A 27065-nucleotide genomic window follows, 5' to 3' on the forward strand; every position below is an offset into this window, starting at 1 on the left:
TTCATATTCTCTATTTCCCAAGGATATCCACAAGAGGTCTGGAATTGACCAGAACAGTAAATCTATCGTAGGGACAGATCTTTAATTAGAATTCAAGATTTCTTAGCAGCGAAACATTAATTACCGTCTTAAATTGTCATTAATCATCAACATGTCAGAGACGAGGTTATACATCAGAAATACAGTGAGCTAATAGGAAGCAGAGGAAATCCCAGACTGTATGTTTTGTGGGAGTAAATGGGTTTAAGGCCTGGGTGAAATTGATAAACCGGAACTGATAACAGCTGATATATTAATACCTACATCAATCCAAACTATGTAGTGACTGCTTTGTTTAATGCAGACTTTTTGATCTATTGATGATGATTACTGCACATAGATTTTGTATTTTAATAACCTATCAAAGCTCTCCTCTCTCTTGTTCTCAGTCCTCACGTCAGCAGATCAGAGTTATAGTAGAGTATAGCAAGGTGTAAATGTTAATTGCACAGCAAACCTACAATGAGAATCTTTCCTCAAATAAATACAGTAGGAAAGAGTCATTCATAACCATTAAAAAACAGCGATACATAAATGTTGTTTGTGCCATTATTTTCCTATACCAGGCACTCAATCGTATGACATGAGTTTGCCTCGTGTAAAATGTGACTAAATAATATAGTAACACATTTAGAAAGAAAGACAAGGATTGTAGAATCTAATACGATTTTGTAATTTCATAATTTGTTGACACATTAATGCAATAACCAAGGTAGTATAGAAAATCACATCTAGATATTTATAGGTTATGAAACAAAGTAGAGGTCCATACCCACCTATGCAGATCAGTCCGAATACAAATCAATGCTATTGTGATCCTCAAATGATGGCTATGTACTCCATGGCATGTGCAATACACAAGTCAAAACAATGAGTTTATATATGCGTTTAATATGCGTTTACCAATGCGTTCAACCTGTATTTTAAACGCTGTAATATCATGTCCAAGCCAAACCCATATGTAACTTTTTCCTAACAGCACCTCTTTGCATTTCCAATGTGCCCACATTGCGATGAATATAATTTCCAAGCTACATTCACTTATGTCAGAATCACTGAAATGGAACAAGCATTAAAATAAACACTGCAGAGTATTACACGATAAACACTCTACAGTAGAGCAAATATAAACTGCTTATTTAGTATAATACATGTTACTACCAACAGCTATTTCCATGTACTTAACTTGAGATGGAAATGTATCTTAGATATATAATTTTAAGGCCAGTGTGAATGTAGCCCAAACCTGTTCAATTTTACATGTGTGTAGACACAGTCAGACACTGCCTCTGACTCTTGTGTAAAATGGGCAGATGCAAAACGCATACAGCATAGATGTTAAAGGATAGGTTATGATCAGTGTTTATATATGCAATTATCAATCAAATAAATGAACTTCAGTTTAAGGTCTTTGCTGAAGGTTTGAGGTCATCCCCTGAAACTGGAAGAAAATATATTTTATCTTAAGTTACACTGAGCTTTACTGATAGACCCTGCATATAGACTCAATAGAGAATTATACAAATTCCTTACAAAATTCAGGACTACGGTCAATAATAATCATACATGTGCTGAGCCCTGTGCTGATCCAGGGAGAATAGGAACTGTCATTACTATATATAAAGAACGTGGGATATATATCACCCACATGTATAATATTACTGGCAGAGTATTTAGTGCATTGTGTTAGGAGCCTAAGGAGCAGTGATGTTAAGAGGGCATAAGAGGGTTTAAGTACAATATATATTCAGCTCATATCCGCTCATGTGATGCTATTATATTCAGCCAGGCATGACCCACAGCTGCCAAACTTCCAGAAGAGTGCATTAGATAATAGGGCCCATTGGGGGTATCCATCCACTTTAGACAATTTGGGTAATGTTTAATTATTTAATTTATATAAATATATATTTTGTTTGGGGGGTATTGTCCACCACTTTATGGCTAATGGTTTGAAACTGATGACAATATATGTAATGTAACGTCGATGCTTACTGTAGTTGATTGTGTGGACATTTATCATTATGCTTACAGAATGGTATATGGGAATCACATTATAAGTATAAGTATTTAAAAGGCCACAGATCATGGCAATCCATCCAATGTCCACCTCAGATGCATGATTCCATCACTCCATCTGCCTAAACAATATGACAAAGGCGCTTTGTTTTTGCTTTTTTTACAAAGACAAGCTGTTTATGCTGCATATATCTTTCAATTGGCTCACACACTAGTTGAATTTGATTTGGTACTGTAGCTGTTCTGTAGGAACACTATCCATTGTTCCATATGCTTAATTGTTTTGCCTTACACTAAAACAGACATTAGCAATCATGGACACATAAACTCAATTTGATTGATTAATAATTTGCTCATGATACCCAACCACTGATTTCCCCTAGCTGGGTTATTTGCACATGTTGTTCTTTCTGCAGAACACTTGCCACTATTCAGTCTCAAACATATTTGCATGGATCCAAAAGTAATAAAGTACGTTTCTTGCAAGTATAGCATATCAATAGTAAAATAATCTTACTGAGATGGAATGGAATTATATGTTTTGCTCTTCTCAAAGTATCGTCTATAATGATGTGGTCGAACAATTCAACACAGTTCAAATCAGCTCTGTTCAGATAAGTTGTAGGGGCGTGTTCACTACAATATTTTGAAGTACTGTATATATATGGCGAAATGTCCTTTCCATGCCTTCCTTGCGAGGTGTGAACTGGGGCCTACAAAGAAACTGGTTGTTACACATAAAATCACCATCTACAGATTTGAAGCTTGGATTTGACTGCTAATTGAAATCATACCAGAAAAGAGAGTGATTGTGATCGGCAGTATACAGTACGTACATGCAGCTGTGCTGACAGCTATGCAATACATTGTACTATAAACAGAGTACCATAGCGGTGCTCTCCTTGGTGCTGAAAGGCACTTCTATATCCACCGTTCCCAATCCTATTCACTAGCACTACAGCAACTCACATTCAGGCTGTTTGACAGTTGCCATTCTTTAAAACTGCCCTCAAAATGTTTATGGTAGAAAGACGTGAACGAGATTTTGGTGGTGCTGAAGCCAGTTGTTTGATAGTTAATGTGTATAATCCTCTGTGAGGATATATTCACAAGCTGTGTTGTGGCATTTTTAAACATTTTTAACAATTTTCAGGTAACAATTACTTGAAAACTAAAGCAAAGAAGCTATATTTAGTCATAACTAAGTAAGAATCAAACACCAGGGAATCCTATTCTACTTGCATCTGAAGCATATGACAGTTACAGTGCAATACTGTTTATATGTATAATATGGCACTACTCAGGCTATAATACTTCTAGCACATCATCAAACCCAATTGTTTTATAGTCGCACCTATTGGCAGATAAAACGGTTCAACATTTAAAATGAAACAAAGTGTTTACTGACCTGTATATTTTTAAAGAGTTATACGTATGAACTGAAGGAGTCGCTAGATGTCCTTGATTTTTATGGACTGTGCTCTTCTTATACAGAGTGTTAGATTTGCCAAGACATTTGACAGATTTGCCTCCAGATATCCTACAGATTTTAGAACTGACCATTTATGATACCTGATTTGACACTGCATTCATATCTCCATTTAAAAGGGAAATGGGGCTGAATAATTAGAGAAAGGACTATTGATATTGATAGTCTGTTTGGCTCAAATACATACAATCTGATTCAGTTATGAAGCATTAAGGTGCAGTCTAATGACATGACACTATAAACAACACATAACACTATACAAGCTCTATATATTCTAGGTCTATAATGCTGGGCATCAGTTTTGTGACCAGACTAGCAATATAGCCATTTTTGCCAGACTAAAATATGCCTGAGCTGCGAAGTGAATATGATAAAAGTGCAAGTGTGTTTTTTTTAATAATAAACTTACAGTGAAAGATAGTGATCTTATTTCCATCCATGCTTTGTAACAACCTACCCCATCCCCCCAACCACACCACATATTTTCTTCTACAGCTGTCAAATAGCAATATTGTTCTAATAACACACTTTATATATTATGTGATGTTGAATAATCAAAGCATTTTAAAGATAAATCATACATTTAATCCAAATAGGCTTCTGGATCTCTTTACTTACAAGAACTGCAATTTCCACACATAATATTACCAAATTGTTACTCGAACTGTGCTTGTTACATTACTTAAGCCCTTTGCCATGGTTAAAATGTGAATCCGGATGTCAGCTGTTGCGCTAATAACATACATGTGTAGGTGTAAAATTGCGTAAAGGTTCCAGATGACAGTAATCATTAGTGTTAAAGTTTAGCTCTGTTTCATAATGGTACTGCATTTACCGCTAAATTAAATCAGAGTTTATAAATATAAAGGGAGCGTTTACTGGGACTTTAACCTATTGTCTGCTGAGTGGCCAATAGCCGATTACGATGCATTGAGTTCCATATTTCTGTTTCAATGAAGGGGTTAACTCACTCATCTAGGAAGGTAGCCAACTAGGGAAAGAATGCTCAGTCCTTGTGATAACCTGCAACATTGTATCTAAAACTACTGTCACATCTCAAACTTCCTAATTTTCAGCACCAGAGCTGAGCTGACTTACAGCAGCTTTCCAGTCGCTTAGTGATATCCATGCATTGATTTTACATGGGCTGCACAACCATATGTGTCAATGTTATGAGAAATCTAGCTGGGAAATGAATGCACTCTACCCATGAATAAAACCAAACAGCTTTTCAGCACGGGGATATCAGATCAGTTGCTAATACAAATTGGGGAAGGCTGTCTGGCTGGCAGCCTTAAAAGAGTGGAGCTATCTCAATTTCTCTCACTTAATCTTGGCTGCACGTCAGAAGCTGTGCAGCAGTGCAGCAGAAAGGGAAAACAGCAAACCCTTTTACCAGTAAATCGCTTTTGCACACAGACTTCCCCTATGCTACCATAGCTCAGCGATTTTTCCGAGCTGGATTATCTATTGATTGCCTTCCCTCCCCCTTCATCCCTTCCAGGCTCACCGGGATGGACATATGCGTTTGGATTTCTGAAGGATTCTCCCCCCTCTGACTAACATGGATGTCCCACCATTCCTTGCAGTTGAAGGTTGCTCCTTGGCGCAGTGAATGAAGAACATGCAGGGATTGCTAATGGGTTTGGGAAGCGGATCCTCCTCGCTCATGTCTCTGTGACCATGCCGTGATCGTTTCTGAGGGCCATCAGTCTATGTCCTTTCATTCTTACCCTACCGGGGAACCTGACGCTGTATAGGGGGAAGGAAACGTGCGGATGTACATTGGAACCATGAAGATTATTTCCCCCTTTCTAACTCATTCATTCTTCAGGTGCACCCTAAGATTCGTCGCGTGCTTGTTTTGGATTGGGTATACTCAAGGGACGACACATGTTTTACGATTTGGTAAGATTTACCTTTACTGTACTTTGCTATGCATTAAACGTGAGCATGGAAAACAATACACAGATGGCTGCTAGCATGTTTTAGGTGGGATCATTGCAACTAGGTCTGTGTGAGATCTGCTATCCACAATGAAAACACACTGATATACTGTATTTCTGATGTCTGCAGAAATAGATTGTTGTCACTGCAGACCGCTGGATGAAACACCTACATATCTGTGATATTGATGAACATAATAGGAATGTGTCACTGTAGCTTACAGTATGTGGGGCATTGTTTCAGTGTGTTTTGTAACGTGTTAGTCACCTAATGCTTTTATTTCTGTGTATTTTGTACAATGGGGAAATTAATTGTGTACTGAATGCCAAAGGGGAGTTACTACTAGTCAACAGTCACATAAAAATGTCAATAATAGTATTTCTTATGAACTCTGCAAGCTGTTTACTTTTCCTATAAGATGTTTATGGGGACCAGGTTTGCTCTATAATGCTATAAATGCCTTTTATGACCTCTCATAGTAGAGTAAGTTGCAGTTTCACTCATTTTAGACTTGTGGACAGAAGAAAAAACTCTGATGTGAGTTGGATGTAGAGGCACATTTCCTTGTCCTGTGCATAGAACGTTCCACACTCTATACTGCTCAGAGATCTCGGCATAGTGGTGTAATAAAGTGTTATGTGTAATAAACTGTGTATACCAATCTTGTATTTTTGGGGTACACCTACAACCAAGCAAACTCATTCCGTCTACTTGTGAAGTCTGGGGAAACTTTAGTTGGACAGAACTACAATACTCTACGCTGCCGAACAGGTGCCTCTGACAGTCATATTGCAGAATATATTGAGCATTCCTGATCATCAATTGACTGATAGGTGCAAATAGATCCCACTGTAGTTTGTAAAGCAGGACACGTCCGATGTATGCCTTGCTATTTCTTAGGGGTTAAAATCTCTTCCAAGTTTTTTTCTGCTCCATTGTTTGTAGTGACATTATGATGGATAGCTGACTAAGAATAGTGATGCATTTGCGTGAAATATAAAATTTCAAGATGCTGAAGAAGACACAGGACTGCTATTAATCTATCGTGCTGAATTCTAGTGTGACTTTCCTCTGCCGCCATCTGGTTTAAGGTGGTGCTTGAGGCACGTTGCTAGTAGCAACCATCTCCAGGAATGCTTGTTTCCCTGGAAGCATATACACAGGTTCATATATCATTGCTTGAAAGCTTTGCACGGTGGGAAAATAACCGGTGTATTACAATAGAATCAATGCAGCAGCTAAATATGTTTTTGTAATAATACCGTGACATGCAACACAATTCACATTGTCACTCATCCATTAAAGCAATCACTTGCTAGCAACACTCTTCTACTCTTCCAACACCCAATGGGGCAGTTCTACTGATTAGGAAGTACAGAAAAAAAAACCCTCGTCTTCTATAAATCACATGCAGCATAAGTAATCGTGCTGTCAAGTAAAACAACAATATGAAGTAATACAATCTTCATTGAAAGGGAAAACCAGATCAGTTTCCTATTGCCACACGTCATTACTGGAAATAAGACAATATGCCTGGATAAATCCGGTGCATGGATGGAGCAGACCTATCTACGGTCCCGGTACTGTGTATTGTAGTAACGATGAACCTTGTCTACTGTACCACAACGCTAGGGAATATTTATTCTCTGTTAACATTGGGAGTTTTATAGGCTATTTCCCTCCGACATTGCCTTGTTTTTTGGCCATGACAGATGGCTTGCGGATGTGACTCAGTCATCACGGTGACATGTTTTCCCACATCGTTGCCCTTTTATGAAACAAAGGACCATTCATTTTTTTACAGAACGTTAAACAATATTAATAACAATAGTAGTGCGCAGTCCCATGTTCCCTTCTGCAAGGCTGAGGTCAAGAGTTGTCTGAAGAGAGTCTTCAAAGAGAACTAGCCGATGATTTCTGCCTCTGCCTGCAGCACTATGGCAACAGACGAGTCCTTAAACAATTGCTGTGCTTTCAGCTCCTGTGCAAGCCAACCATGCCAGTATAATCCCAGCTCCCATTCCCTGTAACCCCGCTTTACATATCTAGTATAGAGTCTTGCTTCCTCTTCTTTCCTTATTACCACCATGACTAAGGAACAGCACACACCCAACCCTATGTTATGACTATCTAGTCAAATGAATGGAAAGTTATTGAAAAGTGTGTGAATGGTGGAGCCATACAGTACATGTATTGTAAATGGAAGTGACAGCACATATAAAGACAAGTTAAAGACGACGATCCACCGTCTTCCTACCCGACCATGTTTATTTCTGTATTATGATGAACATATTTAAGTACATAGGTAGTATATATGTCATAAGTCATAACTGGAAAGAAAATCAAATACATTGTTTTTAAGTACAGTAGGTGTCTATTTTCCACTTACGCCGGTTGCATTATTACCTGAGAACTCATGGCACCATGCAGAATTTAGTACAGTTACACTGTATCTAATCACGGATGCTGTATTTTTTGCATATGCTATTAGTCATAAAATCACTACTTTGCCAGTGCTAGCCTGATGCAACCTGGTGTCAGTCGTGCATGCATGCCAACGATTCACACACTGTTATTCACTTGAGGCAGGATGGCACAGAAAAATAACTGGCAGGGGTTACAGCGCTCTATCTCAGATTTTTCACCCACCATTATCGAAGAATTGCTATTATGATGCAGTTTGGCTGAAGCAATTCAAGCTTTCCCCGCAAAAAAAAAAGACATTTAAAAAACAGTTGTGCTCACTTCGAACTCAAGACTAATGCCATTTAGTCACACCTGACACATTGCAGTAGCAAAGTTTTTGGAAAATGACAGCTATCATATATCTACCTGCTGCATTCTAGTAAAAACCGGGACTTATAGATGTGATATATTATGGTTCAAATTCGTATTCTAACAAGGTTATGCATGTAAGGCCGGTGGAAGAAGAGAAGGAAGCCACATGTACCCAGACACGAGCGATCATTGTTTTTTGAATTTCCTTTTTTTTTATTTTGAACAGCAGTAAGGTTATATAAATAGAGATATTAACAGCGAATTTCATAGGTTATACTACAGCACAAAGCTGTAATCCTTTTTACTACGGCAGAGGATGTTCAGTAATATATTTATACATAATGAGGTGTATGTATATATGTACGGGTATGTATGTGTATACAATATCTATCTATCTATCTATCTATCTATCTATCTATCTATCTATCTATCTCTCTATCCATCACCATGTACAGCACTCATACTTATATAATAAATTGAAAGAATACAATATCTATCTATCTATCTATCTATCTATCTATCTATCTATCTATCTATCTATCTATCCATCACCATGTACAGCACTCATACTTATATAATAAATTGAAAGAATACAATATCTATCTATCTATCTATCTATCTATCTATCTATCTATCTATCTATCTATCTATCTATCTATCTGTCCTTTGATCTATCTTCTCAGTAGACAATGTAATAATAAATGTTTGAGTTTATTATAATAATGAATAATAAGACCCAGATTCAAATAATGCTTCGTAAGTCATGGTAGACTTACTCTGAATCAAATCCACAGTAATGATTTGCTTAAGAGTACACGTTCAACTGAACACTACATAGTAAAACATTCATTATTTTAAAACATTGGCATTTTGATGACACTTATTGACTAGTGTGGTATAAGCAATTTTGTGGTACACTTTTAAAGCCTAGTTCTATGTTTTTCTCTCTCTCCAAAGTCACCATTTATGCAGTCATATCCCTCTTCTAATACAAGCTGATGTCCATCAGTGCATCAATGTTATATCAAATCGTGCATGATTGATAATAAGCCAAAGGGACATCCATGTTCATCAGCTCAAGAACTTTCAAGCATATAAAAAACCTTGGAAGGAACGTGAGGTTAAATATCCCTTGAAGGGAAGAGTTGAGGAGCATTTTTATTGACTGGTCCAGATTAAACACTGGAGAGAAAGATTTCAATTTGATAACGTCACATTCCTTCCTGTTTTTCTTAGCTTTTTTTCCACTGACACTTTTGTAAGGTAATTAAATTGGCTGATTGAAGTCACAGTGGTCATGGGGTGATAAAGACTATTTGGATTTAATAGAATTTAAAAACAACAGTGAACAGCATACAACTCTTACAGACCAAGAATTTTAATGGCCCATTCAGGTGCTGACTAAATAGAACACGCTGAACAAGTTTAATTGAAAGGGCAAACTGGATTAGCTGTATACAATCTTTATAGCTGCAGATAGGGGAATTAAAATTATTATCCCTTTAAAAGACTCATTATTACATTATCAAGATTTAATGTAGGGTAAGTAAGCTTCCTTCAGCACATAGTTTCTAGAACACAAGGGATTTAAGAATAACAACAAGCACAATTATACAGAATAATAAGGTTTTTATTAATGTAACCATGTTATGTATTACTTTATTTTTTAGAACAGACTGGTGTATTAGGAGATAGAAAATAAGAAAGATGGTGACTACTGTCAACAACAGCAATTAAATGTAATGCTTTTTATTTTACACTAAACACATATTTCATTTATTTTGAACCACTCTTATCATCCTATTACCTACGTTTTCCATAATCAATTTGCAGAATGGCAAACATAGCTTTTACTGTTTACCCTACATTGTGCTCGTCTTTTCCCCTACCTGTGGATGGCAATCTCTGAAATTGTGCACACAGTAATGGGATGAACGTTGTACTAAAGAGTCCTGTCAGCTACAGACACAAGATCACTTTCTATCCTCTCATTAAATATACGATACATTACATGGGATAGAGGGCATATTGCATCACCATGTCATTAAGTAAATTCACTAAGACACCACCCGTGTAGGCATCAGTGACACATAACAGGCCTGTTAGTCTTTCTATCCTCTTATTTTCTTCTTCCTGTAATCACAGACAAGACCTAAATATAGCATTTGTGAGCTAGACTGTAATGGGCACTTACACCTGGCAAATATTTCACCAATAAACAGTAATAAAGCAGTAGTGATACTTGAAAACTGCATGTGAACTATTTATGGAGATCTGGAAATTGGTAAAACCTGGAATCTCAGTATCATTCTCTGTATTTTATTTAGTCATTTTGTGGAATCAATATAACATATAGTTTGAGAATGTATCATTTTCTTGGAATCTATTGACAATATTAGAAGAATAGTGAAACATTGTCACTTTCTCAACTTTTACAATGCTTAATACATTAGCTATTAATATAAGTATTTGTTTAGGAACATTCAGGGCACAAATGTATTTAAATATAGCTAGATATAGTGGACCACATATTAAGGGGTCAATTCAGTTAGCATTCAGGGGTGCAAAATGCTGTTGAAACACTATAGAAATGCCAGCCCAAACTCGCCCTGGACTATCAGATTTTTCTGCGCAGTCCTAAGGGCATGGGCATAACTATCATAGGTGCAAGGGGTATAGGTGCTAAGGGGCCTAGAGCTGAGCGGGGGCACATCATTCTTGTCAAAGTTACATGTATTATATACTTTTTCCACCATTGGGTGGTACATAGGGGACCTTACAAATCTTCAAATATCTAGTTACGCCCTTGCCTGTTGGGCTACAAACATAAATCAGCAAGTATGGAGCTATTTCTACAGATAGGTTGGGTACAGGATGCCAGCACTTGGGACCCGGCGGTCAGAAAACCAATGCTGACATATCGATAGAGACACAATCCCAACAGATGGAGGTAAGTATAGTCTCCTTCCCCTAACCCCAACCTTCCCTCCTTGCAGACTAAACCTAACCCTCCTCCATAGTGCCTAACCTCCCTCCCCTGCAGCCTAAACTGTAACCCTCCCCTAGTGCCTAACCATAACCTCTCCCCTAACCCCAATACTTGCAATCAGGATGCTGGCAATTGGAATGTCGGCGCCTGGGATTCTGACTGGTGTCGGAATTCCCGTGTCGGCATTCTGAGCACTGGCATCCCGACAGTCAGGATAATTACTACATCCCACACAGACATCCGGAAGTGAGATAATTAAATTGACCTCTAAAAATTAGCCATCTATTGATTTTTTCTATTTTTGTTCCCTTTCCCTTTAAAAGGTAGATGTGCTACCTTTTAAACTTTCTGCACAATTGTCAGTGTCTATTAGCCATGCCCACTCTGTGGAATGCCCTATCTGTGCAATAAGACATTACCCTAGTCTCAAAACATTAATTTGTTCCTAAACAAAATAAATAATCATTTAACCTAAAATGTTCAGAAATGTCCAGCGCAATATGACCAAAGTTCTCAAATATCCACTTCTTTTTCCCAGATGGAGTATCAGCAGTAAGGTGGCAGCTCCCCTTTAAAACACAACACGCCTCTTTCCATTAGGCTTCAGATTATCTAGGAGTAAGCAGATAAGGAGGTGTACAATCATAAGATGATGTATAAAACACAACTTTAATAGCAGTAAACATGTACATCTAAGTTTCCAAAGTCACTTCCTGGTACTGCTCAATGCATCTTGTTTTCTCCTGATGAAGTTGGTAAATAAAATACATTGAGCAGCGACCAGGTAGTGACAAGGTCTGATCTGGTGGAGGAGGCCAGGAGGAATCGGTATTATTAAGGTTTCAGGGATCGGCGGTCTGGTGAATACCAGTATGTGTTTACTGGTATAAAAGTTGTGTTTTTAAACATTATTTTACCATTGTACTGTACATAACCTTATTTGTTTATACTCCTATCATTTAACTTATATTTTAAAAAAATGTTGCGTATTGGAAACAAACAGAGTCAAAATAACATTAGTCAATCATTTATATTTTACCATTAAAATATTATTACATGTGTGGTTAATAATTGTGCAATGTATTATTACTTCAGTTTCCTAGTGTGCTGTTCTGTATAGTCACTATCACTGAATCTCTGCTTTTAACGACAACCTCTGAGCCAAGTAATAGGACTAAAAGCAATGCCATTACCCAAATAGCAATTAGCATTTTAGTTCTGGTCCTATTAATTGGCTCAGAGGCTGCCTGTAAGAGAAGAGTCTAGTTATTGTGACTGTGTGGAACAGCACACTAGGACCCTGAAGTAATGACAATTTTCACAACTATTGTAGTTACTCCACCAGGTATGCCTCACTTGAAAGAAGGCCATATTTAGTTACTTTATATAGTAGGGACTTCTCTGTACCTCAGCAATGCTATATCATCCATAATCTAATATGAACTGACACAGCTTGCATTAGACAAGAAATACAATAATGCTGATGTGCAAGTAGGATACTTATCATCAGACAACATCCACAAACTAAAGGGGGGTATCCACTTAGCGATTTAGTCAATCGATTGCACGATAACGACATAGTTATCGTGCAATCGCTTGCAAATCTTGCATGCATCGTGCATGCATCGGGCATGTTTTGGTCGGTAGCGACCAGCGATGCGCTTGACCGCTGGAGCTTCTGACATCCGACATCACCCGTACATGCTGGTCAACCTGACGATCTTGTCAGGTTCAGCATGTGCGGGGATGAGGGATGTGCCGGGACTGAACGAGTGAATGTTCAGTCTAGGCACATCACTAGCTATACAAACGAGAGCACGATTGCAATGTCGTAATCGTGCTCTCGTTTGTATATCTACAAGTGGATACCCGCCTTTACACTTGGGTATAAACTAAACAGTATTCTCCAATGTCTACACTGAGTATCTCCTGCATCGAAAAGAGGGTTTAACACTTCCGAATGTGCATGTGTTTAACTAATGGACATTTATGTGAATGTCAGAAATACAGTGTGACCCCGAGCTACCAATATGGCTGTACACTTGACACCCATCCTCCTCTGCTTACAGCTTGTGAACACAATTACTCTGCATAGGTGTCATAAGTGGAATTTGGAGAAGCTGGAGAGAACGGCACTCCAGTGAAACCTGATGTGTTACTTTATATATGGCCACCAATTTATGCAGTGCTGTAGAGAGTACATATATGTCATTGATATCAGTACCTGTCCACTGGAACTTGTAGTCCAAATCACTTAACGGGTTGGGTATGGGGTGCCGTTGCTCAGGATCCAGGTGCTCAGAAACCTGATGCCAGCATCCCAACTGGGTTACAATGCAACACCTACCGTTAAGTAGGCCAACCCTACCCCTAAACCTAACCAACCCTCCCCGCAGCCTAAATCTAACCCTGCCCCACCGCAGCCTTAACCTAACCCTCCCTCCCACAGCCTAAATGTAACTCTCCCCCCTGCAGCCTAACCCTAACCCTCCCCTTAGTGCCTAGCCCTCCCCCTAACCCCAACACCTACCATCGGGAGGTCAGCAGTCGGAATGTTGCCACCAGGATTGTGACTGGTGTCGGGATTCTGGCTCCGGATTGACAAAGTAAAATCCATTTTCTCTCTCTCTCTCTCACTCTCTCTCTCTCTCTCTCTCTCCATTTGTCCATGTTATAATGCAAATTATTTTTCATACACAAAAATACTGTTATTTCAGTTCTTCAATGAGTAGACATCAGTAAGTATTAGGCACTCTGGTCCTCTAGCATGACCCCATTTACATGGTACATATGCTCTGTTCCAAACCTCTAACTCAATTTACTGTGGTATCACAATTATCTGGGCTGAATTATTTAATTGCTGAGAAGGTATTTTAATAATTTAATTAATTCCGTACAGCTTTCTGAAATAGGAAGATAAATGAAAACTTTGGGAGCAGATTATTTTGTACCAGGTGGAAGGGTCATATTTGAAGGTCAGCTAATTTTAAAATTCAACATATGTAGTACTTATTAAGGGAAAGGGAAGTTATAAGGGAGTTCTGACTTTATTAGTTTTGGTATCTTAATTTTACCTAACTTTTGGCTGTAATGATGAACTCTCCCAAGGTAGGTGGTGCTGAGCACAACTAAAATTGCATTAAGTAAAGGAAATGTTTTGATCTGATAATCTATTTATTCAAGTGGTGTAACTTCAATATATGAAATAAAATATGTATGTTGCAGCATATAATGTTGCTAACATGGATGTTTATTCATTGATTGAAGTGGGTGACTAAAGTGGGACAGATCTTCACAGAAATACAGAATCACTCAGCAACCTGCTGTGAGCAACTTCTGATTTATTTTCTAACTACCATGATATTCTGACATGGGAAGAAAGTTAAAACAATTTACTCTTCTCTACAACATATCAAAATACAGTACTTGATCATGCTTAGTTCCACCTTAAGTACCTTAGCAAAAAAATGTATGTGTGTATGAAATATCATGGTAATTGCAAAACTCTTCAAGGTGATCTTTCCATTATACACTTTATTCTGACCAGTCAGGGCACAAAGTTATATTTGCTAACCTAATTTCTTAAATTAGATATTTGGGTCATATTAAGTGTTTGATTTTTTAAAGATGATTATGATGAGCAACAAAGCATGGTAATTATGTTACGGATGGAGTAAAATGTAGCGTATTGCAATTAATGGTGCACCATGGTTATGGATTGAGTAAAGAATTTTTTGCTACCTTATGACATATCTCTGATTAGTTTAGCTGTGAAAAGTTCAAGATGTTTGAGTTACTTGTCAAAAAAAACAGTGTGCGCCAGGACATAATGTTCACTGTAATAACCTCTGCTAAATCTGAATTTTCTTTGCAATGTTTTGAAAACTGTACACTTCACAGTAACAGAATGATTCATTTATACCAGAAATATTATATTACTTTGTCACATATAACAATTTATTCAGAGGTGTCCAGCAATGAGAGACTCTGGTTGGATATTGTAATATGCAGTACTGAAATGCTGATAAGTATCCTATCAATGTGTATTAGAACAGTTTCAAAAAGGATAACACCATATGATTAAAACAGAAGTAAAGTGGAAGAAGAAGACTGGTAGAAACTCAGGGCCTGATTCAGAGCCAGACGCTATTTGCGCTCGCTCATTCAGAAAATGGGGCCGGCTATTTAAATTGAGCGCTCGCTCTTTACGGTCTGTTGACGCCTCTATGTCTGAGCGAGCGAATGAAACAAGCGCTCGCTATCTTGTAAAAACGCCCCCTGGCCGTTCGCATCCTACGTCATCTCCGCTATTTATTTGATTAATCGAGTACATCGAAAGGCATCTGAACTGCTCGCAGTGCTTGTGGTAGGATTTTCCTACCGCAATCATGTGAACAGTTCAGGCTAAGAAACAACAAAGTGACGTGGTAATTGACGCTGCTTAGTTAATTATGCACACCCTTAAAACGCCTGTTTTGACCATTTGGCACGCCTGCTTTCGGATTTCCACTCCCCGTTTTCAAGCACCTTCCACTGTTACCACCCACAAACGCCTCATCCTGTCACTGAAATTAGCAGGCACTCACTATTTTGCGAGCGCTCGATTTCTGACCACACTGACTGGTTGGCGCATGCGCATTATGACCCATATGCATGCGCAGATGTGCGAACATCGCTCGGAGCGAACGAGCGGCCGCTTACGAGCGGCTCTGAATCAGGCCCTCAGGTTAATCTAGTATTTACCTATTGACTCCACTTCAGGGGTAAGTGACATTCAAGTCACTGACTTTTGTGATGAATCTGGTTTGCCGTTTCAGTGTATGCTACACAATAACTTGTTTTTCCTACTCAAGTTGATTTAATACTTAGTAAAAGTCAATCAGCATTTAACATATTATTGTGTTATGAATTAAAAGTTTCTAGGAAATAAATTATTGATCATATGTATGTTCTGCTATTGTCTAGTACTAAAAAGCTTATATTTTCTGTTTCAATAAATAAATTAATGAATAACTTCATTCATAACTTCAAGTTATTTAGGATGGTTTGGACTAAGAATAATAAAATGGCAATTTGAGCTTGCCTGTGGTGTGGCAATCCAGTGATCCAACATGTTCTTCAATGACTCTGCTGTTCCACCCCATTCTTTTCTGGCAGCTTCTGTAGTAGGTCATCACATGGGTGAGACATCAACTACATTGTATAAGGCAGATAGCAGAGGTGTGCTGGGAGTGTTGAGTTTTTGTTAAGGGCTAGATTTTTGGATCACCCAAATAGATAAAATTTTACAGTAAATACTAACCATTGATGCATTTAATGTTTAAACTGGAGATCTTCTTTAAATCTAGTTATATTCAAATTTTAGTTCCAAATCCCACCAAATTGATAAATGCACATATATTCTGATCTACTCCCTAAAATTAATTAAATCATTAACCATGCTACTTTTTCCTGTGCCACATTGTAGAGGTACACAACAAGGTAGTCTTTCATTGAACTGGTTCTAAACTTCAAAAAATCATAATCAATGTTCAATATTTAGATTAGAGGTAAATTCATGCAAGTCAAACAGGTCACTTTGTGTACTGTATTTTTACAATGATTTAATGCAAACAGTGAATTTGACCTTAAGCTGGAACAAAGAAATTTATGCAGTTCGAATGGAATAAAGTTATATTTAGTAAAAAAAACATAATCATTAGTCTTATGCCATCTTAATCCAACTTGCACATGGTCAAAACTGTGCATTTTATGGATTATTTAACTATTTTATAACTGCAGTTATCAAAACTAAAACTTGAACTTTGAATTCCAACTATGTATCAGGCTGATTTTTACATAAAATTATGAAACTGCAGTTTCTGCATAATTTTATGTATTGTTCTTATGTACTAATAGGACAATGATGGAGATTTTGCAGAAATCTCTGGCAAAGCTAATGAGCGCTTCAGATCACAGTCCTCCTTATTGTCAATGGGGACTACGATCTGTCCCCTATGTACTAAACTCCAAAAAGCAAAGCTTTTCGGAGTTTAGCATTGGTAGTTTACACAATCTTCAGATGGTGTAAACTACTGTAAGCCTATGGAGGCTCCAGGTGCAGAATAGAGATCTTATGATCTCTCCCCTGCAGACCCCGGCCAGTCCTGCAAGCTGATGCTGTGCGCATGCGCAGTGGCAGCTTCCCCCGGGGAAGTCTTTAACTTCTGTGAAAGACTTCTCCTAAATGCCAGCGATATAACTCGCGGAGACATAGCCTGGATATTTTTATTAAATATCAAAATATCCCCGGCAATATAGATACATAATAATCATGGCAGTACCGCAATTATTAGTACATAGATCACTAAATATTAGAAAATATATACCATGGTGGTAAAACCAAAGAAGGAATAACAATATTTTCAAAATTGGTTTGGCCAAATTTTTTTATGCTGGTTTGATGAAATTTTGAGTTGGCTTTAAGAGGTCCAGCATCTTATTGAGCACAGAGCGCTTCCTCTGTATCTTCTAGACACAAGTCTCCTATGGCTTATAGTAACACTAAACACAACCCTAATGATGGGTACATATTTGGTGACATATATCGCTCGTTCTATTGGTAAGCAATATATCATGAGTGAATTGGCGGGTGTGTACATCCCATATGTCTGTGAATGACGTCCAGTCGATGCTGATATATTTGAAAGATATATTGGTGCATCTAAATGTCTGTACAGGTGTCCCAACATACACTTGCTGAAGGGACTGACGACAGTGACATTTCAACTAGGCAGGCATTTAAATGCCTGCCCAGTTTTGATGTCAGTCCAAGTATATCAAGTGGCTGATTCGTGTGTATAGCTTATCAATCGATTGATCTGATGACGGATCGGTCTGCTGACCGATCCGTCATCTAAATGTATACCCAGCCTTATAGTGTCAGTGCAAAAATATTCTGCATTGTATTGGACATTCACAAACAGTTGTATACATGCATTAATGAAAAAATATGAAATGACAAAATGAATTAAGAGGCAGACAGCAACATTTCCAAAAATATATACACAGTAAAAAAAGGTACAAAAGAAAAAAAAATACTTTCTTGGCAGTTTTTGAAATGTCCCCAAGGCAGACACCTTGCTGTTTTCCTATAAATGAACTGACATGTGGTAAGGAATGTGTATTACTTAAAAAAAAAAGACATTCTGAGCCGTAAGCATATTCTGCATTTGCTTCGAGTTTTAGGTGTTCAGAGTAAAAGAAATCTCTGTGCTGTTTATAAATATGATACCGGTAAAATCATCCGTTTTGACAATTAAATCTTTTGCAGAATGTTTCCCAAGAAATGTGTTTGTGTTTTTGTTTTATTAGTGTGCCTCTAGCAATGTCTTGTCTTGGAACTTCTGTGAGTAATCTGAGTTTGTATCTTTTTAAAATGCAGTCTTTTTGGCCTAGAAAGCCTACAATTGCTTCACACCTCAATGTACAATGAATGGGAAATACTCTAAATATCACATAATCAATTGTAAGTTAGCAAGCATTAAATCATTACCAAATAAATCAGTCTCTCAATGTGACATCAACAATAGATTGCCCTCAGCATGGTCGCATCATCTACTGTCTGAGTCCTTAGAGCTAAGACCTGCAGAAAAGGTAACATAAAATGCCATTTGAAGTGGGAAGGGGAGAGTCAGTTCCAAGACCCCCTAACAGTATCTCTACCCCATAGCAATTAAAGAACAAAAATGTGACTCCACAGGAACCCAGATATTGCAGGATCTTCAAATTTAATGCTCACAGGTACCATTTTGTATTAGAAAATACAGTATGTACGTTTGGAACTAATAATTTAATCAAAGTGCTTTGATTCTTTTTGTACTGCTACATCATTATATTTTAATGCAATATTAATTTAAAATTGTTCACATTCCATTCTCAGAAAAAATAAAAATTAACATTTTTTATCTTTAGATAATGTAAAGTGTTCAGATCAATTCAGTCTGTCCTAGTTGATGTGGAAAAAAATCAGTAAGGATAGAGCAGTTATAGTCTTCTTTATAGACAGCACTGCTCATTTTTGCATATTTCTACAGAATAACATTTAGCAAGAATATATAACTGCCAGAAAACTTTTATTTAGCAATAGAAAGAAATATGTTTTGCATTTGTGCTTTTTTAACTTGCCGTACCTCTAGAATACCAATGATGCATTCCTTTTTCTTTTATTTGTGTAAAAATGCCTAGGACAGGATGAATAACATTTTACTCAAGCTTGTTACTGAGTGACAACAGCACTTTCTCTGGGAAGGCTGAACCATACAATTTTCAGTGTCAGCCCCTGTGGTTGTTGACTATAGTCACTTTATCTCCCTGTGTGCTCCAAATGCAGTTGCAAATTATTTACAATATGTTTAGGGAATTGTTTCAGAGCACAGTACAGATTACTTAGATAACTGTAGGAAGACATTTTGGCTTTAAGACGTAAGAAAAGATTATCACAGCTCATCTATTTAGTTTAATAAATCAAAGACATGGTTAACATTTCTCATACATTTGTAGCATTCAATTTCTTGACTGGGTAATGATTTTGGGGTTCATGTGAGTAATTCTTACTGTGACTCAGTGAAGGCAATAACTTTATACCATTTAGGAGCTACAAAAATTCACAATTGGGACACTGCAGTAGTGAAGATACTTACATTGTATTATACAAAAATGGGCACTGTTTTTCAATACACTTTTTATTTGTGAAGATATTGATACATATAACTTAAGTAGATGCATGGTGAAATCAGGATGTTACAGGAGCCCAGAATTCCTTTTGTACAATTTGTCAATTATGGAAATAAGGGACATTTCCGGAGAAACCGCTTTAAAACCTGGGATTATCCATGGAAATTAGAGATAGTTCTCATGTCTCAGAAGACAAGTTAGAGGGAGCGTGTTGACAGAGTTTCAGGATTCAGGTGAGTATGTTAAAGGGAAAACATAAATATTGTTACATACTCTTTAAGTAGTAAAATTTCCATCTATCATTGCATACCTGCCATGTAACAACTTCTGACAATGAGATATACAATTCCAAAATCTTTCAAGGACGTATACTTAAGCTTTCTGAAGTATGTACTCATATAACTAATCTGTGTGAGGTGGGAACTAAGATAGAAAAAAAATAATGCTAAATTCAAAATTAGTTGCACATATTATGATTTTTATTGTCACTTGTCAATTTCCAAACATAAGTGCTGTACAATTTATGACAATTACAGCCAGTTCCATAAAAATGCAAAACTAACATTTTTACAGCACACATGCATCAATGGCAGAGAGTATCCTCCATATAGAAGCTTACAATGTAAAGTGGTAGGCATAAGGATGGATAGGGTTGGGTGAGACATAAGGATGGATTGGGTTGGGTAGTTTAAGGTAAAACCAGAGATGTAATTCACTCAGGAACAGAAAGAGCAGGCCTAAATAGGTATGTTTAAAGAAATTAGTTTAAATGGAGCACTTAATAAATGGAAAGTTTAAACAGAACCTGAATGAAGTATGGGAAATTCCTTTGAGAATGAATGCATATACACTACAATACACAAATGTATCTAAAGATACAGTAAGGTTAGTAATATAAAAAGAAGTGTAATGATTTATAGAAAGAGATAGAATTTAAATGTCATTCAGTAGACTACATCATACCACCCAACCGTCCCGATTTCCACAGGATGGTCCCGTTTTTAGGGCTCTGTCAGACTGTCAGCAGTGTCCCACAGGCAGTTGGGTGGCTGGTGGCACTCTAGTACCACCGCAGCTCTGCTCTGCTAAGCAGAGAGAAGAGGTGCCGCTAAAGCTGAAAGGATGCTGTGCGCATGTGCACATCATCCATTTAGTGCAGGGGATGTTGGGGGCAGCTGAACAGTTGACCTAGTGCTGGGCTTGCCCCCAGCATGACGTAAAACTGGAGGCATGGCACACCATCAAAATAGCATCATACAGGGGGCATGGCCTAGTGGCCCCATTTTTGTTTGAATGCATCATCGGCATGCGCAGGGGTCCCAACTATAACATCTCAGATGTAGGTATGCTACATGAAGCCATTGTAGGTGCATGCAGACAGGAGAAACTGATCTAGGGAGGAGATCATCTTTGAAATTAAAGATTACAGTAGTCAAATTGGAATATTATGAATTTGTGAAGTAGATATTTAATTGAATTCTATGCAAAATCCAGTAATATAGTGCTAATGGAAGTGCCAGGACTTGAAAATTGACTGGTTGAAAAAAGAGTAAACAGACAAAGGCTCAGCTAGAGGATGAATTTATTAGCAGAGTTGGCTGTGCCATTAAACTGTTAACAGAGATAGTACTCTGAGCCTAGGGAGTACTAGTGTTGCATGCTGAGTTGCAAAACAGGTGTGTAAGTAGAGGTTATACCATACAGGAGGCAACTTAATTAGGTCTTTGGTTTAATAATAAGAAATATTAACAGGGTTAAACCAGTACAAAGCAGTTTCTGTGCTGGATGAAGCCTGGAATGATAAGGATATGCTAAGTGTTGTAGTGCACAGGTGATACCAGCATCTATGCTTCTGGCAGAACAGCAGTATGCTCCTAGTTCTATTTGATGGTGGCAGAGGATTGGGGACCTTAATGGCACAAATGTCCCAAAGATTCTCTGGGACACACTCATGTGCTATGAACACAGAGGGTGATTCAGCAAAAAATGAAGGAGCTATCGCAGCTGATAACCATAGGTGAAACTAGACATAGTCACTTGAAATGAGGGCGTCATTATGACACTCCATCCACTCCACAACAGTGCCCGCAACTCACATTATGCCACACAGTAGTACCCCTTTCACATTATGCCACATAACTCCACACAGTAGTGCACACAATGCCACACAGCAATGCCCCTTATTCACAGTATTCCACACAGTAGTACCCTTATTGCACATTGTGCCACACAGTAATTTCCCTTATTTACATTATTCCACACAGTAGTTCCCCTTATTCACATTATGCCACACAGCAGTACCCTATATTCCCATTATGCCACACATTAGTTCCCCTTATTCTCTTTATGCCACACATTAGATCCCTTTATTCACTTTGTCACACAGTAGTGCCTCGTCCACATTATGACACAGTAATGCCCCTTATTCACATAATGCCAGCCACAGTATAGCCCCTTACTCACCTATTCATCTTCTTTCCTCCGAAAAGCCCCACCCTCTTTTTTCCTCTCTCCAGCCCCTTGGGTTCCTGGGAAAAGAAACACTAGCTCCCCATTGGTCGACAGCAGGTGTCTTTGAGTAGCCTTTTATGGGGGCAGCCATTTTCTGTTAGCCCCTGCTACTCAGAAAGATCTCTCCTGGCTGGCAGCCACGGGGTTACAGCAGCACAGATGGCTGGGGAGCAGGTGAATGGGCAGCAGAGGCTAATGGGTGGTCTGGTGCACCCTCAGAAATGCAGCAGAAGGTGTCACACCTCATGAATACATTACTTATCTGAGCTGCATCCAAGGATGCTGCACAAGATAATCTGTGTGCCCATTGGCCGGCTGAGTGACCCATTGGGTCACGCAAGCCTACAACAAAGAGTCAAGGAAATCTCTGTCAACCAATCCATTTTGGAAAATGGAGGCAGTCGCCACCCCCTCCCCATCCATAAATGGCAGTAGACTGTCAATCCCTTACAGTATGCTGCCGCTCTTCATGCGATCACACAGGACCTGTACTGCACATGCACAGTACGGGGCCAGCGCCATCACAGATTTCTGACTTGCGTGCACTGCTGAATCAGGGTCACAGAGGGGAAAGATGCACAATAAAGGGGCGCATGCGCAGTAGAGCATGTTGGAGATCATATCAACCGATCTTGGAGATTGCCGGCTTTTATAAATGGATGGAAGCAGTACAGACTGTTCCTCATGTAACAGAATTCCACATTGTACAATTACAGTAATTACAACATATAGTGCATACAGTACCTTGAGTAGAAAAGAAAACCACTTAGACAGGGCAGACTAGATGGGCAAAGTGGTTCTTATCTGCTGTCAAATTCTGTGTTTCTATGTTTAGACAACCATAAACTCTGCAAATTACAATAAAAGGGAATCTTGCATTTTCTTTTCACTTGAATATGTTAAGAGGATTTTTTTTAAGTTTTATTTGTGATTATTTTAAAATTTTATTTCATTTTCTTGTAAGAGTGCTTACATATTACTTTTTAGTAAGGCCTAGTGTGTAAGAAGCATAGCAATAAGCACCTACAGGGCGAAAGATCAAACAACACAGACAATACAAACAGAGACATTGGTATATGACTTTATTGGAAGCTTATAGATGTCTGCAATAAGAGCATAATAGTGCTAGTGTCAATGGACTAACACTGGTGGTCATAGTTCATATATCAACAATGCAGGGGAATTGTGCTGGCATCAATGAGAGTAATGCTGAAAGCACAGTGCTTGTATCATCAGTAAGATTAATACTTTACATTTCTGCATTAGCACATTGATGTAATCAAAGTCGAGATGCTGGAGGAACATAGCGCCTGATTCTGAGTTAGAGACCAAACAAAAGTGGGGTAAGCAAGAAGCAATTTGTCCATATTTAGGTGCATAAGTTTCTTTAACAAACCATGTTGCAATCCTGGTGTGCAATTGTATTTAGTTTCTTGCATGCAGGAAAATATTGGCTGCATTTATATAGCGAACAAATACTGGGTAGCTTTGTTTTTACACTGAAATCTAGAAATTAGTTAGGATACAACCCTTCCTAACTTTATATCTCTCTTTGCGTTTTAAATCTGCCTCACCTCCAGTGAAACATGATTTTCCCAAGGTCTAAATTGATGGTTTTTTATTTGCTCCTAACTCTGAACCAGGACCATAGTGATGTTATAATCAAGAAGGAAATGGTGGTTACAGTGTTGTGTATTCTATTGTGCCAATGAGAAGCTTATCAATACTTTAATGATGTTTGCACTGGTGACATAAACACCAGGACATAGTACTGGTATTATCAATAGGGTAATTCTCATATGGTATAATCACTTTGGACAGTGCTGGTATACTCAATATAACACTGCACTGCACTGTTACAAAATATAGCATGGCAATGCTACTGTAATGAGTTTGGTGGGTGCACATAACTATATATATATATATATATATATATATATATAAATAAATATATATATATATAATGTGTGTGTGTATTAGGGGTCTGCACCGGCCACTTTTCGTGTTTTGTGTTTTGGTTTTGGATCTGGATCTTTCTTCGTGTTTTGGATCTGGATTGGTTTAGCCAAAACCACCCTTCCGTGTTTTGGGTTCTGGGTTTTGTGTTTTGGATCTGTATTTTTTTTAAAAAAAGCATAAAAACAGCTAAAATCACAGAATTTGTGTGTTTTTCTGCTCCTATGCTATTATTAACCTCAATAACCTTAATTTCCACTCATTTCCAGTCTATTCTGAACACCTCACAATAGTGTTTTTATATCCAAAAGGTTGCACCGAGGTAGCTGGATGACTATGCTAAGAGATACGAGTGGGCGGCACAAACACGTGGTCCATCTAGGAGTGACACTGCAGAGGCAGACAGGTTGGCAGTTTGAAAAACTAGGCCCCAAACAGTACATAATTCAAAGAAAAAAAAGAGGTGCAAGATGGAATTGTCCTTGGGCCCTCCCACCCACCCTTATGTTGTATAAACAGGACATGCACACTTTAACAAACCAAACATTTCAGCGCCAGGGTCTGCCACATGACTGTGACTGAAATGATTGGTTCGTTTGGGTCCCCACAAAACAAGCTGGCAATTAATCTGTCCCTGCACAAACTGGCTCTACGGAGGCAAGATGTCGTCCTCATCCTCCTCATCCACCGATTCTTCACCCTCTTCAGTGTTGTGTACATCCTCATCCTCACAGAGTATTAATTCGTCCCCGCTGGAATCCACAACCACATGTCCCTCTGTACGTTCTGGAGGCTGGTCTCCCTGGAAAAGTTGATAATTCATTTTATGAACATCATCTTCTCCACATTTTGTGGAAGCAACCTCCTACGCCTTTCGCTGACAAGGTTCCCGGCTGCACTAAACACTCTTTCGGAGTACACACTGGAGGGGGGGCAACTCAGGTAAAATAGAGCCAGTTTGTACAGGGACCTCCAAATTGCCTGACATGCCTACTTGGATGCTGTCACCGATGTAATCCTTTAACAGACAGACGCACGCTTGTCGCTGCTGCTTTAAGGATGCAGGTGCGGCTACAGCCCACACATTTCACAAAGACAGAAAAAAAGAAGAATTTTTTTATTGTTTGTGGAGCGCACATTGAGGGTTACAACACCCTTTAACAGACAGACACACGCTTGTCGCTGCTGCTTTGAAGATGCAAGTGCGGCTACAGCCCACACAATTCACAAAGAAAGAAAAAAAAGAAGAATTTTTTTATTGTTTGTTGAGCGCACTTTGAGGGTTGCACCACCCTTTAACAGACAGATGCACGCTTGTCGCTGCTGCTTTGAGGATGCAGGTGGAATCTAGACGGGATTTGGAACCGGGGACACACTACCTCCATCAATTGTCTAAATCCCACTGCACTAATGGCGGATACCGGACGCACGTCTAACACCAACATAGCAGTCAAGGCCTCAGTTATACGTTTTGCTTCAGGATGACTGCTGTCGTACTTCATTCTCATCGCTAGGGACTGTTGGAGGGTCAATTATTTAGTAAAAGTAGTGGTGTTCCTACTTCCTCTCTGGGATGATGAACAACTCCCAGCAGCAGCAACAGCACTAGGAGGAAGTGGTTCTTGATCTTTCCCTATTTTATTTTTATCGGAGAAAGTTTGGTCCTCCATTTATGTTATATTGATGTATACGTGCGGCTAAGGTGCACACAAACACAGAAAATATTTTTTTATTTTTGCTGGAGAGTAGTGCACTTTGTGGGTTACACCACCCTTTAAGAAATTAGCCAGTCGGCTCTTTACTTATGGGACACAGGCGCACGCTTGGCACTGCTCCTTTGTTGATGCACATGCAGCCACAGTGCACAAACACAGAAAATATTTTTTTATTTGGTTTGGAGTGTACTTTGGGGGTTACAGCACCCTTTAACGGTCAAGCCAGCCGGCCCTTTACTTATGACACAGGCGCACGCTTGGCACTACTTTGTTGATGCACGTGCGGCTACTGCGCACACAATTCACAAACACAGAAAATATTTTTTTATTTGGTTTGGAGTGTACTTTCGGGGGTTACAGCACCCTTTAACGGTCAAGCCAGCCGGCCCTTTACTTATGACACAGGCGCACGCTTGGCACTACTTTGTTGATGCACGTGCGGCTACTGTGCACACAATTCACAAACACAGAAAATATTTTTTTATTTGGTTTGGAGTGAAATTTCGGGGGTTACAGCACCCTTTAACGGTCAAGCCAGCCGGCCCTTTACTTATGACACAGGCGCACGCTTGGCACTACTTTGTTGATGCACGTGTGGCTATTGCACACACAATTCACAAACACAGAAAAAATATATATTTTTTTAGCACTTGGGGGGAGCACCCCTGATAGACAGAGCACCCCCTGGACAACACTACAGCACCCCTTTAGGACTGGGACACTGCACAGGACTTTGGGGTGGACACAGCCCCTATGGACAACTGACTGCACAACACAGTCCAGCCAGCCCCTATGAACTTTGAAGTAGTGGACACAGCCCCTATGGACAACAGCAGCACAGCACAACACAGCCAGCCCCTATGGACTTTGAAGTAGTGGACACAGCCCCTATTGACAACAGCAGCAC

General features: G+C 38.8%; 1 protein-coding gene across 1 annotated transcript in view; it reads left to right on the plus strand.

The window, feature by feature from the left end:
* The first annotated feature begins 4916 nt into the window (after positions 1-4916).
* Positions 4917-27065, plus strand: part of GRIK2 (glutamate ionotropic receptor kainate type subunit 2) — a 755896-nt gene continuing 733747 nt past the window's right edge. The window contains exon 1 of the mRNA XM_088460433.1: positions 4917-5455. Coding sequence (XP_088316559.1) covers positions 5326-5455 — 130 coding nt within the window. The 5' untranslated portion in view covers positions 4917-5325. The remainder of the gene's footprint in view (positions 5456-27065) is intronic.

The sequence above is a fragment of the Taudactylus pleione genome, unplaced genomic scaffold (assembly GCF_031769625.1).
Source record: "Taudactylus pleione unplaced genomic scaffold, aTauple2 ptg000046l, whole genome shotgun sequence".
Lineage (NCBI taxonomy): Eukaryota > Metazoa > Chordata > Amphibia > Anura > Myobatrachidae > Taudactylus > Taudactylus pleione.